Genomic DNA, 19,882 nt, shown 5'->3' on the forward strand with positions numbered 1-19,882 from the left:
TCCTATAAATAAAAATTCAATGATTAAAGAATTTAAGACAAACTTACAAGCATTTTTGTCTGATAAATTTCCAAAGCTTTGAAGAAGTTAGCCATAACAGCCTCTGGTTTCTCAATTTTTTGTCCATGCCTTCTCTTCTTTTTCTTCATTTTTCCCTCTTCTAGCTGCTCAGATTGTACTTCCTTTGCTTTATCTTGTTTCTCACCATCTTCCATGCTAGAAGAAAGGTTAACTAAACAAAAATATCTAGCCAATTGTAAATGCTTTAATTTCAAATGAACTTGAGTTCATGAAGTTTGGCTTTAAAATTTGGTATTTATACTGTACATAGCATTAGAGGAATTTAGTTACTAACAAAAAAAAAAACCACAAAACCTGGGTTTCCATATGTGTGTCATAATGCTGAGACATCAATATGATTGTCTTAAAGTATACACTGATGACATGTTTAAAAAAATTAACTTTGGCAGAAGAGGAGAAAGATAAATTACTCTGAAGTAAATATTTTAAACATGAAACAAAATGAAAAAAATATGTATAGCTTTTGAATCTGTAAGAATCTCTAGGACACTTTTTTTGTGCCTGTACAAAATATATTAATCTGTTACTACAATGTGGCTGCAGGTCCAGGCAGACAGGATGCTCCTTAAAAGTAGGATGCTGCTAAAGCAAGGTAAGTATTTTAAATATTGTTTGGACACTCATATATAGGATGACTGGACAAGGGAATGTATCTGCAGTCAAGATCTGATAAAACAGCAATAAATAAAAATAGTTGGGTTAGTTAAATCTTGTGTATTAATGATCCAGTGAAAATTCCATGAAAATTGTAGTGGATAGAAGGGAAAGCAGAAAGCATAATAAGTTGCAAAGGTTTTTAAGACTGGTGCTCATTTCTAAAGGAAGTTATGGAAATTTTTAAAAAGACAATGGCCACACATCTATATATGCATAATTGTCAGGGGCCACAAAAATCAGACTGCCATTGTGTTGCCCAGTGACATGGTCTGCCATCTTTTGGTATATTTGCAAAATGCTTAGTATGGACCCCTTAGTATATTTTCAAAATACTGACGAGGCAAAGTATACATAAAGTTCTTTGAATACTGAGCATTTCTTGCATTATTTTTGGCCAAATTATTTAGCATTAGGAAGTATCAAGGAGTTAAACAGGAATTTTGTAAAATTAACTTACTCAGCCTTCTCAGCTTCTGCTTTTCTTTGTGTTCCAGCTTCTTTTGCAATTTCAGATATCTGCAAAAAGTATTTTAACTGTCAAAATTGATCCATTCAAATAAAATTCTGGTAACTTAAGAAAACAAACAAAATAATTAATATGTATTCTAAGAAACAAACAAAATAATCAATAATATTTTTATAGCACTTTACACTTTTAAAGTGTTTGATTTTTAAAGATAGGGAGCTCAGGCTATATTTTAACAGTGAAAAAGGCAGTTTTTATGTGTAGTGTTACCAATACTCAAACTACTCCAGTTGACTGAACAACTTAATTATACACAGTGAGAAGGCAAATTATGTGACCAGCTGAGGATGAAGGTAACTACATCCCGATCATATCCTGATACTAAGGTCACTTGCAAAGACTCAGTGGAGTTACCAACTGAAACTAGAAACAATATATTCATGTTATCATCAAAACTCTGAAAAACATCTATGTAACTATCAGATATTACAAAACTCAATTACTTGGCCATGATCAACTAATGCAACTGAAAACAGAAAAATACTTAAACAACTTCTACTTACACAATGTTTTCTTCAAGTTGTTTATCTTATATGGGCTGATGGTTCATTAAACCTTTATTGGCACACCACACAGCCCTCTTAAGTGGTGTGTTTACAGCTTTCCCTTGAGATAAGGAAAAACCAATACAGAATTTTACAGATGGCTAACTGCAGCAAGGAAGCTGAGGCCTGAATGTCAAACCCCTTTAGGCTTGGTGTTACAAGATCAAAGTAAACCATTTCAAATGCAGTTTGAGTATCTAAGCTTCAATGGAAGACCAAGAGATGCTGGCCCTGACTCAGGAAGAAGTCTAAAGGGCTGAAATTTGTCTCCATTCCCTTTTGCAAAAACCTGTCCTAACTCTTTATCCTCTTCTCTATTCTCTTGAAGTGCTTAGACAGCAGTTGTCTCTTGGTCCTATATTTCCAGTTAACACATATATACATTTATCTAAAGCTTCTGTCACTACTCACCTGGATGCCTATCTCTCACAAGTATGTGGAAAAAGGATATAGCAAAGAATTTATTAAGTTTATCTTCCCTTGTGTATCTCACATATTATCTGTGGAACTTCACCTAGTAAACAATGCAGGTGTGACTCTTTCACAAAAAATCTCCCCTAAGACATCAAGCTGGTGGAGGGTGAATGAGAGATCGTTTGATGGTGCCTGGTTCTTCTAAGAGATAGAGTGGTAGAAGAATGAATAAATCCCTATTCATCTTATCCATATATGCTCTCTCAATTTTCTCTTCCCCAGGCTACTTAATTCCATGTACAAGATCTGTTCCATATCTAGCTTTATCAGCTCATTGATCTTCACTGAATCTTTTCCAGCTTTGTCACACTCTTTTTGAACTGAGGGAACCTGGTCTTCAAGACACAGACAATTTAAGATTCATGGAGCATAATAATGTGGGGGCTTCCTCTCTTCCTTTCTCAACAATTCAAAATTTCAGTTTGCTTGACTGACATCATCATTGAACTGATAATGCTGTACAACTCAGTTAGATTCCCAAGATTTCATACTCGAACATTAACAATCAGAATCAAAATGAAGGATTTTACAGATAAAATTCTAATTTTCCTCCTGTATTCATCACTTCCCTGATTTTTATCTGTTGTTTTAAGGTAACTTCACAGTTAGCTCTTGATTTTATTGCTACCAATAATTAGATGTATCAGCAAACTGGTATTTCACTACTACTCTTCTAATTTGTGAACTCACATAACTCTCAGATTCCTGTAGAGCCTTACAGTAAAAGCAAACTCCTGAAAGGCTCCATCATATATGCTTCCACTGTTATTTTGCAGTTTCTCTGCCTATATGGTAAATGTCACTGACCTTATCAGTACACTTTTCCAGTATATAGACCTGATTTTTCTATTTCTATCCATTTGTGTGAATTTTATCATTGCAGATGCCTAAGAAAGACATAGTGACTTCTTGAAGAGAATTTTTGATTCTTACACTGCTGTTTCTGCTTTGAGCTCCACTTATTTTTTATATCCACTCCTCTAACTAGATTATGTAGGTATTTATATACACAATCTGAAATGAATAGCAATTCCTGTAATACAGAATTAGTGCAAACATTGCTTTGGTAAGTTTTACTAGATAACATATCAAAGGTAAAAGCTGGATAAATTGCATAGCTGACTTCAAATTAATGACTCAAACTATCTGCAAAAATTACAGAGCATTTTTGTCAGTAGTATCAAACACATCTGTAAGAAATGTATAAATCAAAGTAAAGCAAAACATATTCTAAATTAGAATACTTACTTCAACTGTTGAAGGAAATTCTAACGTGTTTAATTATACCTGCCAAGATTCTTGTGTTAAAATAGTTATTTTTAAGTGCCAACCACATTATATTTATGCTAAATGAGAAAGGATTTTAATAGACTGTAATTTTTAAGTCCACACATAAAAATGATTTAATAAACACACAAGAAAAAAAATGCAAAAAATTTAGTTCCATTTAGGCAAGAAGCAGAATCTGGAGAAAAATTTACAAATCAAGAGAAAATAATGCACTAAGAAGTTGCACAGTTTAGATTTATCTTGAAGATATCTGGAAAGTATATCATTAAGTGGTGGGTTAATGATGAAAGAAAAGATGTTTTTGAATAACAAGTAGAAACAGACCTGAGATGTAAATTTAAACATAGTGCCTTCCAAATATGATAAATAAATTGGTTTTGACATTTAGTTCTATCTATTTTTACACATAAAAATATTCTCTTTAATCCAGCCGAGTGGAATGAAATATATTGTTTATAAACCAGAATAAGATTAAAGAATAATTACACGATAAACATTAAACTAACAATAAAGTCAGGCAAATATATTTCAAAATAATAGGAAAAAAAGGACACTATATTACATGTAAAGCATATAGAAGAATGATGTTAAAGATAAGGCATTATTATGGAGATAATAAGTTGTAAAATTAATTGAAGTATACTATGAAAAAATGGGATATGCAGAATAAACAAGACCATAAATCATTTAAAGCAAAAACTCTGACTTGAAATTAGCTAGCAGTTTATGTTTTGAATAAAGTCCAAATGAACAGTAACAATTTACTGCACTGAAATCTAAGCACTGGGCTGAAATTTTCTGTTGGTTTTTAAATGTGTAGAGATTATAAAATAAATTCTTACTGATAATATATAATAATCATTTAAATATAAAAGAAATCTGTTATTAACATTCAGTAGCTTATTATTATTGTAGCTATGATTATTAATATTATCTTAAAAGAAATAAAAAATCTCTTTAATTTACCTGTAATCTTTTTTTCTTATGAGCTGTGTTTTCCAAAGGTGTTTGGATCTCAGTACCAAGGATTTCTGCAATATCTCCAAGTCCAGCATCATGACCGTGTTTTGATCCTTCTTTCTTTGTAGGAATGCCAAAAATGTCTGCAATTATGTCAGTTTCTCCCTTTTCACTCTTCACAAACTCCCCAAGTTCCGCTCTTATGCCATGCTCAACACCTTCAGCTTTTTCTGCTTCCATAACATCATCATGGATTCCAAACTGTGTTGGATCAGGCATATCCCCTAATATTTTTGTAACTTTTATGTTTTTGGCTCCTTCAACCAGGCCACCCCCAAATACAGTGCTCCAAAGAATCTGGAATATTCCCCACACTATAGAAAAGAACATTTGGAATGTCCCTACAAATAGGATCCAGAAAAATGAGAAAAACACTTTCACCATCTCTTTTATTGTCATCTTTTTAACTTTCCTGTATTGTTTCCTAAGGTTCTTCACAGTGACCATTTTCAAAAAGTTGGCAACATTCTTCTTCACTGCAACACAGGCCACTGCAAAAGCTGAAGCAGGTTCCAGGGACTTTTCTTCTTCCTCATCACCTCCAATATCCACTACATAAGCAGTCTCTGCCTCTTCCTCCTCCTCAGGCCTCTCAGATGAATCTGTTTCAGAGATCTGGGATGCTAACTGCATTTCAAAAATTGTGTCTTCACAGAAATTTACAAAGAGTTCCATTTTTTCTTGCTCTCCACCTTCATTTACAACATCAAATATGAACTGCCTTTTAGATTCCTTCACCTGTGGCTTCTCCCACTGCATTCTACTGGATTCACTGATTTCAAAGTAAACTCTTTCTATTTTCTTGGCCCCACCCATTATTTCAATACGGCCGAGGTATGGTTCAAAGTAATTAAGAACACTTTCTGCAGGCTCAAGTAAGCTCTGAAGGCGTGGGTCATTAGGCATGTGCTCTGAAAGGTTTGTTAGCAATACTACTACATTAAATCCAATGTCCTTGGCTGGTTCATGGAATCTTTCCACAAAGTCCACATAATTAAACATGTCGTTTTCATCAGCTTCTGTACAGGACAGCAGGAATTCAATCTCTGACGGTATGTATTGCTTTTGAGCCTCCATTGATTTCTGAAATTCCTTCTTGGAAATGATTCCTTTACCATCTGGATCATACTCTTTGAAAGCATCTGAATTAGTCAGATCTTTTAACTTCAGGAACATGTCAAAGAACTTCAAAATCATTTCTACATTGCTAGATGATTCTACAAGCGTGTCCACCATTTGTTTTCCAATAGTTCCATTTACAACGTTACCTAAGTAGTGTGTTATAATAGAAAGTTATTTGACAGCTACATTTTAAACAATGATGTTTCATATTCATATTCATACGCTGAAAACAGAACAAAAATGTTCTTAAATATTGTTATTTTTTCCTCCAACATGCTTTTCTCTAGCAGCTCTCTATTTCAGGACTATGTATATTCCAGAATAATTCTTAAATAAATATGAAGAATGTCTTTTCCCCCAAATATTAAATGAAGGTAAATCAAAAGCAGTTTAGAAAGATGAACATAATAATTTTTCTTTACACTAGGAAGTGAGAATAGTGCTTTACACTAGGGAAGGGATATAATCATATTTGACCAAAAAGAAAAATAGGTCCAACCTTCAAGCAGTGACAAGAGCATCACTACCATATCCTTTAGTAGATCTAGCAGTTCCTTAAGCAATTCAATCTGAGCGGAGTCCTATTAAAAAAAAAAAAAAGGACTGTAAGATAGTTTTTAATTTCTTTTTATATGGAAAACTAAATAAATTTAGAGAGAAATAGTATTAAAGATGATCAGCTAAATTTCATTCACATTATTCAGCAACATTTCATTGTCATTGTATTATGATTGCCATCAGAAGTCTAATACAACCTGCAACTTACTGCAGCAGAGGTATTAATACCATTAAGTTAAGCTTTAATAAAGCATTAAGGAGTACCAAAGTTCAGGTAAGGGACAGCAGAAACAAACAAAAACTATTGGTTGCTACACAGATCTGAAAGTATCTGTCTCAGAAGAAATCCATCCTTTTTCACTTCACTGGCAATATTTAATGGCATTATGCATAACCACTCAAAGAGGACTAGAACTGTTTAGTTTAATTATAGAACATGGTAAGTCTAATGTAGATTTGTTTTTGACATTAAGGCCCTAAATACTAGTCTCAAAATTCTGATATACTTCTATAGGGTGGGAAGAAATCTTGTAAGTCAGAAGATAGCAGAGACGCTGAATAACAAAGGAAATGACTCTCTGCACTGTTGCATTCAGTGCAGAGCTTGAGTGTACAGATACATTAAGCTGAAGTCACAGACGAACACAGAATCCTGATGCTGTGGAGTGGGACTGTGCTCTGTACTGTGAAATGAACACTGCCTGGGCCCCCATGCTCAGTGTCTTTGATTAATTAACTGGATAAGTTGACCAAATATCACAGTCTCTCCCTGTTTGGGTCTTTCTCAGCTTTCCTCTTGGCCTGCTTATGTTCCGTGCTTTCAGCGGTGTTTCTGCTCTGACAGATCCTCCAGTTTTGGCGTGAGGGAGAAAGCGACCAAACTGCCACGTTCGTTATCAGAAAGGTATAATTGAGCTGAAAATGTCAAGTTTGGTTTTAGTGAAGGTGAGTGCACAGTGACAATTCATGTTGAAAATACCTGTGAAAGTTTCATTTGCATATTGGCAAACACATGAAGAAAGCCAACAACTGCATCCCACAGCCTACTATGAGCCAGACTCTGTTGATTACCTATGCAAGGGCCCTAAAAAACAAGAAAGCCACATTTTTTATTATTTGTCAAATAAACCAAAACAAATCAAAAAGAAGTTTCAGACAGCCACGAAGCTACATGAGAAGGTTTTACAAGACCTCTGGGTATCTAGAGCACAAATACCACATTGTATCCTGTTAAATACATAGCTGTTGGCATGTTTTAGTTTTCACTTTACACTGGTCCAATGATTCCATGTAACTTTATCAAAATTTTAAAAACGTAAGTGCAAAGCATTTACAAATTGATGAAAGAACATGATCATGCTGTGTGAGCATGGAACTTCTCTGTTAGTACCTTGAGAAACACATTCTGTTTACCTGGATATATTCTGTAAGAGAATTGAATATTTGTTTGGTGACAGCCAAAGCTTTAGAAAAGTTACGTTGTCCAGGTTCATCAATGACATCCTTTCCTGAATAGTACCAATAGAAGTCACTGATGGATTCCTAAGAAAAAAAACAATGTTACATTTTCTAGTTTTGAATTCTCTATGCAGTATTTACTACCTCTGCATTTGTATCACCAAAGCTTTAATCAGTAATTCAGATGAAATTTAGTATGACTGTGTCAATCCATTTCTCATTACAATAATAATTTTCACTCTCTTCAGAACTGAACAATGAAATCCATTATCAAATGTCTGATTCCACCCAGAATTCTGAAATGTCATCTATTTTCAAAGGAAAAAAGATATGAAAAAAAAAATTCTTCATTTTAGGTATCCCTTTAGAGAGGTATCCCTTTTCATGTTTGATTCCAACAAAATGTGAATCTAAAGTAGTGCAGGAAAGCCAATATGCTATACTCAATTTTCACCTGTTTTTTCCTCACCTGAAGACGCAAGAGATAGTCAACAGTACTAATGATAATATTCACTGTTGTGGTGTTGCCCATCTGAGTACGTAAGTAATTTTGAAAATCTGAAATAAGAAGTGATTTGTGCTTGGTTAGTATACAAAGGAAAAAAAAATACAACATTGTTTTTCTATTTTCATGGGGAATGCCTACTTTTTAAATATGTTTTTGAATACAGATGCTTTTGTCATAGAAATTCAACTTTAGATCCCATTTATATATAACTGAAGAATTGTTACCCAGGTGACTTGGAACAGGCTTTACTAGTAATATACTAAACACCAAAACTAAATTAAGACTTAAAAAATCAAATTGAACTCTGCAATTCAAATTGTTGTCATGCCAGTTTCCCCCAGGAAACTTAATGCATTAGTAGAAAACGTTGGTTCCATTGCACTCTGCTTAGGAAGAGACTCACCACACATTTTCTACAAAATTAATTCAGTTCTCTTACCATTGTTATGCCCTTCACAGAGAAGTTGCAAAAATCTAAATAGATCTCGAGTAAATTCATCATGCTGCAAGACTTTTTCACCTTTAAAATAAATAAATACAATGATTATGTGACAATTGTTATGATTAATTATGCAGAACACATAATCCTACAGTAACCTTTTAAACTGGAATTTTAATAAAAGAACCAGTATTTAAAAGCGTTAAAGCAATTTAAAAGAAACAGACTGATAATAATGAAAAGAAAAACTGAGACAGAAAAAGCAGAGCCAAAGTATTTAGCACTCCAATGCATCCATGGTTAAAAAAACAACACTAATTTGAAAAAAAAAGGCAACAGGATATATATCTAATAAGTAAATTGTTAGTCATAACTAAAATCATGCCTTAAATATGAGTGACACTTCTTTAATAAGCATCAAACTCTTTATTCAAGCTAAACACACAACCTGCTGCAGACCATAAAGCTAAACCTAAAGATATCTGAGAAGATGCAATGAGAGGTTTCTCTCTGTATTTGCAACACACTTTTGCAACAATAGTATCAAAAACTGTAAACCCAAACATACCACGCTCACGAACGATGACTGTGGATCAAAGAAAAATAACAAGAATACAAGATAAGAATATTGGAAGTTACAATATTTTTCTTAAAAATTATTGCTAAAGATATTGTAAAAAAAAGCATATTCAGAACCCAGAGCCTAGAATTACTTATAGAAAGTTTAACAACAGAAACCTCAAGCCAGAGTAAACAACAGTTCAAGTTAAAGAAGGAAGCACAAATAATGTTTGAAGCACTACTGGAATCAATTTCATTCTACTTACGAGTTCCTTCTTCAGTAACCATTCCCAGGCCTTCCGCTTTATTCTGTCTCTCAAACGCATTCAAGTCAAGAACACTTATATTTGAAGAAAAGAAGAACAACAGCACAAATGGGAAAAAGGACTGTAGTAACCAATGGAAAATCATTTTCATCTACAAAATTTCTAGAGGCCTTCAACTACTGCTTTTGACCCACTATGACATGCATCGCCTCATATTTTATTTATTACTTGTATTAAATAAACGAATTTTGGATGAAACTAAGAGTCCAGTGTCCAATTCTGAAAAGAAATGAGTCTGAGGTCATGTCTTACCATTTACCTAACTTCACTCCTGATAATGTCATTCATGGTTTCATGTACAAATGAGGAGTGGAAAAGGAGCCTGAAATATTACCCTTTTATGTTGATTTAAACCTACCACTAAAGGAGACTACTGCCGTTGTTTCTCTCTCACACTGTTTTCCACTAAGTTGTCACTATGACTTTTATTATATTGTTTCTGTATGTATTATTAAAGAATATTGCTATATTATATTATAACATGGTTATATTATTCAGAAGATGTATGGAGTTTCTGATTCTATATGTACCAGAAAGAACTGTAATCAGAGGTTCCATCTCTTCCAAGGTCAAAAGACAGTGATATATGAATTTTACTTTGTTAACTTGGCATAGCTCAGCACATGGACTAGAAAATCATGATTCTTCTCACCACCCAGTCAGAATACTTTCATTCAAACCCTCTAATAAAATTCTACCATTATCTAATTTTAGTTCAGTTAAATAGAAATGCAGTCACATATTCAATCTAGTGACATCATTAAAACCAAAAGCATTTCTTAAAGCATCTTTTTCATTTTCTTATCATTTCTTATCTGTTCAAGTCATTTTATAAATACCTCTTCTAATGAAATCCTGAATAATACATACACAAAATTTCTAATTATGTCACACCAGGCCCTGTTTGAGCAAATCCCTGCTAAAGTGTTCTACTAAATGAAAAACATGACAATGAAGGTATTATTTAATTAGGCTGCAAATATTCAACAATAATTTCTGCAGTGCCGGTCACAATTCCTTCCACATTTATCCTCTATTCATACAGCTCCTCCACTTCTAATTCCTAGTCTACTCCTTCAGAACCCCTCTGGTTCTTTAAAAAGCTGAATAAAAGAGGTTGTCTACTGTAAGAGTAATCAAAAACACCAGAAATTTTCTGTCTTCTGCATGGAAGACCTTTACCTCAACTAATTTGAACTGTTTTATCAAGGGAATGGACTACTAGAGTCTCACTGGTCACATGCCAACTCTAACAAACCTGATGCATATGCAGGGGATTCAGAAGAGACTGCGATTATGCAACTCGCCAGAAACGTGCAGAAACTGAAAGCTTAGTAAAGCTCCACTGGCCTATCTCCCCCTTTGTGGTGGCTCTTCTCCATCCTTGCAACCTACCAGACAAAAACCTCGAAGGATCTAGGATCAGTAAAGGAGCCATTATATTTTACTTTTCTGTCTCTTCAAACTAAATCTTCAAAGGCATGTGCAGTCTTTTGCTTTATTTTCTCCTTTGGAAGAATACTCTAAAAAATTACCAGGCTGTTCCTGTGATTCACAAAGCTCTCTCACAAGAGTTCTTTAACCTGTGACTCCTGTAATTTAAATCTAACACATCCACCTGAGCTGAAAAATAAGCCAGTGAATATGAATAAAACAGAACCTTTAATAATGCAATTTATGGTTTTACCTGCAGGACTGCATCAAGCCAGAGAGGCTTTGGAAAAATCCAGCATCCTTTTTCTCCTTCAGGTAGTCTAGCATTTTCTAAATGTTGTATATTTTTAAGGGAAAAAATACAACATTAACAATATATACAATAAAAATAACTAGTAATTTGTACTAATTATAAGGATACTAATAAGTATCCTTATAATTAATGATATCAAAATTATATGAATTCAAAAGTTCCTTGAAATGCAAATCACTGGTAAAAAATAACATAATTGCTCTTGTACCAAAAATACACTGATATTTCTTCACTGTTTGGCTTAAAATGAAACAACAGGACACTAAAATTCTCAAAATTTCTCACCTCATTTATGCAAGCAAGACTCACACTAGCTGGAAACACATTACCTGTTGAACTATGGTATTTCCACCATTTAGAATAGCAATACCAAGTTTCAGTGTTTCAACAACCATGGGTCCTGTATGACCTGTCAAAACAAGGATACACTCCTTAAAACTTGCAGTTATGAGCTCTTCAATCAGAAATGCAGTCTGGAACTTATACTCAGTGCAGTTGTTACTGACATTTATTTTGCCTCATTAGGTGTTGTATAGAAGCTGTTTATGATATTTACATGACAGGTACAATGAAATAACACACCTGTGTTACTTCAAAGATATCACAGAGCATTACCTTTGCTTGCACTAATCATCTGAAGGACCATCTCAGCAGCTCCTCGATCATGCAAGCGAGCTTGCTGATAGAGAGTTCTCTGCTTTTCCATTTCTTTCTCCTGGGTTTGGGAATGAAATGAGAACAGACTACAGATTGGAATGGATCCAGGAAAAATAGGAAGATGAGAAATCGGAAGTTGTTGAAGACCATCTGCCTCCCATGAGTTGTTTGACTCCAAAGCTTCAAAACACCCCATCTTTCTTTAATGTGAATAACCTAGTAAACCATCTTGCTGTGTTCAACACAACGTGTTATGCTATTTTTGCATTTATTCCACTGGACATATTTAAAGTACTTCCACATTAGATTATGAGAAAGAAATATTATTTAAACTCTCACCTCAAATGTCTTCTCTTTTTCTTCATCTCCCTCTTCTTCTTCCTGACAGCTCTTTTGATGTTAAAAACAGAAATCACAAGATCTTACTTATTAAGAAACATGATGCCTCCTTTTGCTATACTATTTCTACAAAATTGCCAAATAATTTTTCAAGCAATTACTGAAGGTATTAAGAAGATTTTAAAAACCTTTAATTGTAAATATTTGTGCTTATCCTCATTAAGAAGCTGATATTCCCTAATGTGTGAGTATTTCAGGGTACTCATCCAACTACACACACACCCTGTAACTGCAGGCTATATAACCTTGTGCCATATCTCTATATCCATGATATTTCTCTTCACAGTCAAGCTCTCATCACAAGTCAGCTGTAATCAATATGTCTCAAAAAAAAAAACTGACTTAACTTTGACAGACTTCAAAATAATTACCCAAAGAATATAGATAACTAATAGGTTTAAACTGCTCAGGAGTTAATCACATGCAAAAAGAAGTGTCAAGTGAAAGGAACAGGACTGCACCTACTGAAATTTTATAGTATTGCTTTAACATAGGAAATGTTTTATTATACCTATATGTAAAACTGAACTGCATTTGCTTTATTAAAAATGCAGAAGTTATTATCAAGCAGTCGATGTAAGAAACAGAAAGAAAAGTTTTAAGAAGCATCTAAAATGAATGGGAAGTACCTAAATGCAGTGAGGGATGGAGCTTGAAATTATGTACTTACTTTTGCCATCATGGCAGAATAGGCAATATATAGAGGATCATGTCCTAGATTGCTGTGAAGAGTAAAAAATATTTCAAATTTTATGATATAGTAATATAAAGATTTCATATGCCTACCTTTTTTATTAAAAGGTATTTTAATAAATTAGTCTACTTGAAAAGCTATTAATCTTGAAAATTGTGTCATGAAGGACTTCTCTTATCTAAATCCAAGTCTCTAAGTTTTTAGTCAAACAATTTAATGGTATATTTGTGCATTCAACTTAGTCATTTTGTGTCATCATTGGCTGTTGAAGATGCAGAAAAGTAATATGGAAATATAAATTAGAATAATTATAACTGTCATATGGCAAGATTTTATTAGTCATACAGAAAAAAGTGTATGAAACTCTAGAATACTCATAAAAATCTAATCATTCTAATCAATCTAAAGTCAAAACAGAAGTTGGCAATGAGATTCATAAACATCAACAAAACCTTTTCTGACTTAGTGAGTGAAATGTAATGAATACCAAAACCAAGAACATACATCTATTAATTAACAGGAGAGACCAGGGCAAAGTACTCTGATTGAACCTGCAATTCATATAGAATTTGTGTTTCCAGAAGAAGTCATGCTCAATCATTTCTGCATTGGGTATTTACCAAGCTTTTAAAATGTCAAAAATAGTCAATATTTATCTCAATCTAAAGGTTATACTGAGTTTAAATACATGAAAACTCCAATGAAACTAAGAGGGAAAAAGTATTCACCATGTACAATAATGAACTACACTCTTGTTAAATCACTTTGATAATGTTACTAAAAATTCAGTTACTATGTGCTTTTACTCCATGGGCTTTTCCCCACAGCTCTTTTACCTTCTCTCTGTAAGAGCACTGCGGCTAAAATAGAGGATAATCTGATGAAGTGGATCAGGATGGTTTTTCTCAGTCTCTTCTTCTTCCTCTTCATCTTTTTTTGGAGATGTCTGTCTCAAGATTTAGAATATTAAAGTTAAGCTTCATAACTAAGAAAAAAAATCAGTAATTAAGCTTAGGAAAGGATTCCAGTAATTTTATTCTGTCCAATTTGTATTAACTGCTCAAATTCATCTTATTCAGGAGTTTACAGCATAACCTGCAGCATTATGTGCCTGTATGATTCAAAAGAGATAAGAGTATATGGTTTTTATTCATTATTTTTGTAACTTTAGAATTTTCTCATTTGCAAGATATTGAGAATGAGACTGGGGAAAGCGTGGGGAAGTCTTATTCAAGAGAATTCATGCATCTCCAGTTGACTCGAATAGAAAGGAAGTTCTAGTTCAATTATTTCGTGGTAGATACTGGAATAATTTTTAATAACATCATCAGATACATCCTATTCAGGCTAGCATTAGCTACAATCTTTTCATTTATAATTTCTAGGTAACCTTGGTTCAATTAATGCTCATTATTGTAAACTTCAAACATTTTTTGGCAGTTAAAAATGTAACATAGAACTGGCCAAAGTTCAGATTATTACCCTTACCTTACTTGTGTTATCACACCTTTGTAATTACAGTAATTATTTTAATTGCAGAAGTTCAATTTACTTCTCTAGGAAATCTGAGAGAATTGCAGGCACTGCTTTGATTAATGGCCTCATTCTTTCCTTTAGCAAGAAGCATCAAAGTCAAACAAAGACTGACCATGTAATTGTCCAGAACATGTGGAGAATGTCCCTACCCATGGCAGGGGGGTTGGAACCAGATGATCTCTGTGGTCCCTTCCAACCCAAAGCATTCTCTGTCTCTACAATGTCTCTTTAAAAAGCACAACATGACTGTTTCTGTTAACACTGAAGCACTTCCTGATGCATCTGCATGTGACCCATGAAGCTGTATATTAACTTTCATGGTGTTTAGAGACTGTGGAGATAAGCTCCTTGGAGGTATTTTTGACAAGCTAACTACACAGAGGAAAAAGAAAGAGCAGTATGCATTCTGAACCCGTGTTCACTACCAAAATCCTGAAGTTTACCAATCACTTTTATCAAGTACACAGGTTAACTACATTTTTGCTAAATATGGATGCATATATGTACTTGTCCTTATGATGCATCAAAAAGGAAAACAGCAAAAATAATTTGTATCAAAGCTGAAAATGTTAAAATTAATTATGCATAAAAATTTTAAAAGGGAAAAGGATCAATAATATCAAGCTTTAAAAACACCTCAGAAAATAATATATACAAACATAGGAATTACCGTAATGACAAAAACAGTCTGACTCTTCATCTAATCCATTTCTCTTCCTGAGAATAAGTATCATGTATCTCATCTGCAGGCATAGATCACCTTAATGCACTTCAGTGTGCATCAAAGGACGATGTCTTTTTGACCACAGCAGAAAATGACCTTATGCTCTGAAGCATAAGGATTAATATTTTATAAGTTTATGCATACAGTACACAGAAATTAAATATCTTTTATAATAGATACATAGAATACACACTGAAGTGGGCATTGAAATATATGCCCAGTTATGTCAGTACTTACAGCCAAATCCTGAACTAGTTTCTCCTCAAATGAATATTCCTCTGTTTCTATCCAAAAGTTCTGATAGCCATTGAGGAAGAGGTTAATAGAACGGTGCCTGGGGGGGTTGTGAAAGTGAGATCAAGAGGGGTAACGGAACAGAGTATAACAGCTCAGATGGTTAATGGTTAGTAAGGATACATATTTGTACAATTCTGATCCTCTGATTGGTCAGTGAAACAAAATGCAAAACATAAATAACATTCAGTGACAAACCTGCAGCTACTTTTGAACATTCTTACTGTTTTTAAACACGTATGTATACATTACTTTTTATTTTGAAGGCTAAGAGAAGCCTGAAATACATTATCCATGAAACTACAAGACTGATACCTTAATGCGAGCATGAGAAAAACACACACTTGAACAGACTGAGAATGAGTGAGTGGGGTATACATCTACAAGGTGTAAATCCAAATTACTAGATTTAGAACATCAAGACAGGAGACACTGGCCATCAACACCAAAATAACTGTCAAGTTCTTTCCAGCATCATATCTACAGACAATCATTGCCTTCTTCCACAGAAAGAAGCCTAACCTCAGCTTCTTGTCTTCAGTTCCAAATCAGGGCAGTATTAGCATGTGCTCAAAGGAGTTGCATTAGAAATATAAAAAAACCTGCTCTATAAAATGACCGATTTTAGAAAACTCCAAGTCGTATTAATTGTTACTGTATACTATTCATGGATTTAACTTTCACAGAAAATACAGCTTATGGCAATAAGACTACACATAATAATGGCAAAATAATTCCATCTTCAAATTTTTTTGGAGGAAATTTTTTTTGAGCTGCACTACATGATGTTAGAAAGGCTGTTCCATGCAGCCTTTTCATTTACTTTTATCAGTTGCCACCAAAAAAAGCTATAAAAATGCATTGCATATACACCATTAAATACCTTTTAAATACAATGTGCACATGAATCGGTATTTTATAATGGATTAGCTGTTGAGTCAACACTTTAGGCTCACTTGCTGACACTGGTTCTGTTTTATTATCAAATTTCAAAAACTGACCAATCAGAATCCCCTCTGAAAATTGTACAAATTCATGTTTTTATGATAATATCAAATCATGGCTGGGAAGGAAGAAGTGGGCGCATAAGCAAGAGGCTCTCCACAAGTTACATTACCGTTAACTTGAGTATAAGCCTGTCATACTGAGTTTTTTCATGTACTTTTTCCAGCCAAACACGTTGAAAGGTGCTCAGGAAGAAATTGCTAATTTTGTGTCTGAAGAAAAGCATATAGGTTTTCATTGAAGAAAGGCACAAGTTAAATTCAATAAAGTACTCAGAAAGAATGTATCGTAAACCGTGCTTGAAAATTTGCCATGTACAACTTTGCTGCATCTATGTGCATATACAGATGACAGACAATAAGACAAAGTTTTTTCAAATTAATTTCCTTGAAACATCAAACATAGACACATCTCAGAGAAAACACTTATCACATAACACACTTTTTCAAAGCCATGTACATTCAATAAACACAGAACATGAAGAATTAGTACTTCCTAACTTAACTGATGTTTAATTAATTGAAATTATATTTTAAAATATAGCTATTTATTTTGTATCTACAGGGACTTTTCATCAAAGGGAGTTCTTGGAATATTTGTGGTAGCAGTTAAAGTAATTTTTCAGTGATTTAACAAACACTTTCATATCAATAGACATGTCAGTTTCTGAAATACCTTACTGAAATTCCTAAAAACTGATAGACATTGGAGTGGGTTTTGCAGAAAATTATCTTAAGCTCTGAGATTAAAATTAAACTATACTGAAAGCCACCTAAATATCTGGAAAATTTTCAAAATAGTAAGCTTATTACTTACTGAAGATTTATCTTTTCTAGGATAAATGAAAGGTTAATACTATAACATTTGTTTACTGCCCTTTAAATTAATTGATTCTAGCATCAAAGAACTAACACTCTCAATACAAAGCTGCAACTAAAATGAAGAAATAGACAAGATAGAAAGCTGCATTTTAAACTCTGGATCAAAGAGATTTAAATAGCTCCTAGAACAAATCATACCCCACTTGAAATATTCTCCCTAGGGTTCAGGCATGTCTGAACAACACTGTCAATTTAGATGATGGAGATTGTTATAATAGTGTGATAGCCTTATTTTCCTGTCAGGATGGTATGACTTATCCAGAAAAAAAAAGTGACTATAAGCTAGTGAACTTTAAAACTTTGGTTTGAACCTGTCAGGTGAGCAATATACCCAGAAGTTTGCTCATGGCAGCAGGGTTGGGATAGATGACCTTTGAAGGTCCATTCCAATCCACACTTTTCCACGACTTTAAGATTTTAAGTTTAAACTGTGTTTACACTCTTGTTTGTTTTGAAGTGCAGAGAACACAATTAATTGACAAAAATAATTTTATGAGTTCATTTATAGTTTTATAGTTCATTTTTACCAACTACAAAGGGAAATAGCTGGGCAGATTTCCCTTACATTCATATTCAAATTAGCAGCAAACTGCTCCACAAAATCTACCATAAAGTTTGAGAAGAAAATGCTCGAGAAAAGTTTTTAACACAAAAACATTTTTTAAAAAATCAAAGACAATGTAAGTGTTCTATTTCAATATGGTATTATTCTTTATTTTATTGAAAATTAAAAAGTTAAGAATTTAAAGATTCATAACCCACTTTGCCTCTTGGCAAGCAGTCCGTCAACCTCAAATATAAAAAATAGAAGTGGGTGCTTTGTAAGGCAAAAAAAGGAGGAGCTCTTTTAACATTTGAGTGGTCATGCATTTATTCTAAACATTTTAAGAATTTACAAACATAGAATATGTTGTGGAAAAAAAAACTTGCTCACAAAAAGGTTGTGCTGAAATGGTATTTCTTCATACCACTTCCTCTTGTTTTGCCAAACTCAGCTCTTGAAGATGGAAGGATTGATACTGGCTGTTTTTTTTATGTTGTATTTAATCCTCTCCATTTTTTGGTTCTTTAAAGATGGCCTGGTGGTAGCATAATACCTTGGAGAAGTTATTATAATATAGAACTACTCATTTTTGTAAAGGAAGGTTGTGAAGGTTTATGGTATAAGCTGGTTTTTATTTGTCCTGTGCAAACCTAATATTTCTCCAGTGTGTTAGTGGCACAGCTAGAGACTTTTAACTAAAGACCTTTACACCAAGTGTGTAAATTGGCTATAATAAACACATTTAGAAATTCTGCGGTAAAATACTTTGCCAGAAATCTTTGAATAATAATATTAAACACAAAAAGTGAAAAATTGCAGAAGGAGAGAAGCAAACCTAATTAAACATGTGCTTAAGTTCTATCTGAATAAAACTCAGATTTTTTTTGAGAAGAAACAGAGTAAAGGAAGTTACTCCAGTGACATATGATCTTATTATTCTGCTTAAAGCAGTACTTGGATCCAGGCACAGGATATATTTTATTGTGGACTTTGTGGTATCTACATTCAACTGGAATAAGAAGCAGAGCAACATAGAAGTATAAAATATCATTCTGCAGTGATCTCTTCACTGCTCTGCCCCAATAGTCACTTTAATTCATATAACATTCTGATGTAGTAGCTGAAGATTGGCCCAGACAAGCTACAGAGCATGAAGTGTTCATGCAAGAGGAGAGGAAGAGCCGTACAAAATTTGAAAAAAAAAAAGGAGAGAAAAAAATAAAACCACAGGAGAATAAAAAGAGCAACAAATCAGAGACAAAAAATGGACAGAAACAGCAACATCTTAATGGTTTTCACAGATAAGTTGAGGAACTATACAGAATAACTGACAAAAATGAAGCATGTAATCCTTATGGTGTTTTCCTACTCAGGTTATTTGCCATGAGATGACTATTTTGCTACTGTGAGAAATTAGCTGATGACTAATCAATTCTTGTCTCTTAAAATTAGATACACCTAACAATCAACAAATATGTAGGTAAACACAGAAGCAGTGTTTGCACTCAGTAAACAATGCAAACAAAAGTTACGAAGAAATAAACCTTTCAGCCCCTTACCTTGGCAGGTTGTATAATGGTGCCATTCTGAAACAGGCAACAACAGCCCTTTTGCGTTGTTTTGACAGGAGTTTGTGCCAAACAGCTTTTTTTGATCTCAGTGGTTGTTCAACCTATGGGAAAATATCTTCTAGTATATGCAATGGAAAATTTTCATCTTTCGCCAAAAAAAAATTTATACAGCTAGTGGCTAGCTAGTTAGCAAAGTAGAAAATGTTACCAATGCTCTGCAGCATCTGAAAAAAAAATGATCTTTTGGGGCTTTATTTTTTTATTA

The 19,882-nt window shown here is 33.6% G+C and overlaps 1 protein-coding gene across 10 annotated transcripts in view; it reads right to left on the minus strand.

Moving 5' to 3' along the window:
- The window catches only part of RYR3 (ryanodine receptor 3), a 190,868-nt gene that overhangs the window by 16,985 nt on the left and 154,001 nt on the right, over window positions 1-19,882 (minus strand). For all 10 annotated transcript variants that reach the window (XM_038139161.1, XM_038139162.1, XM_038139157.1 and 7 more), the window contains 18 exons: window positions 19,606-19,718; window positions 15,560-15,656; window positions 13,899-14,008; window positions 13,039-13,090; window positions 12,309-12,359; window positions 11,928-12,027; window positions 11,642-11,721; window positions 11,253-11,329; window positions 9,506-9,579; window positions 9,247-9,264; window positions 8,679-8,759; window positions 8,201-8,289; window positions 7,687-7,815; window positions 7,253-7,357; window positions 6,215-6,296; window positions 4,540-5,861; window positions 1,196-1,254; window positions 48-216 (listed from right to left, as the gene is read on the minus strand). In XM_038139161.1, the coding sequence (XP_037995089.1) occupies window positions 48-216; window positions 1,196-1,254; window positions 4,540-5,861; window positions 6,215-6,296; window positions 7,253-7,357; window positions 7,687-7,815; window positions 8,201-8,289; window positions 8,679-8,759; window positions 9,247-9,264; window positions 9,506-9,579; window positions 11,253-11,329; window positions 11,642-11,721; window positions 11,928-12,027; window positions 12,309-12,359; window positions 13,039-13,090; window positions 13,899-14,008; window positions 15,560-15,656; window positions 19,606-19,718 (2,808 nt within the window). The remainder of the gene's footprint in view (window positions 1-47; window positions 217-1,195; window positions 1,255-4,539; window positions 5,862-6,214; window positions 6,297-7,252; window positions 7,358-7,686; window positions 7,816-8,200; window positions 8,290-8,678; window positions 8,760-9,246; window positions 9,265-9,505; window positions 9,580-11,252; window positions 11,330-11,641; window positions 11,722-11,927; window positions 12,028-12,308; window positions 12,360-13,038; window positions 13,091-13,898; window positions 14,009-15,559; window positions 15,657-19,605; window positions 19,719-19,882) is intronic.

Source organism: Motacilla alba, chromosome 5, assembly GCF_015832195.1.
Source record: "Motacilla alba alba isolate MOTALB_02 chromosome 5, Motacilla_alba_V1.0_pri, whole genome shotgun sequence".
Taxonomy (NCBI): Eukaryota; Metazoa; Chordata; class Aves; order Passeriformes; family Motacillidae; genus Motacilla; species Motacilla alba.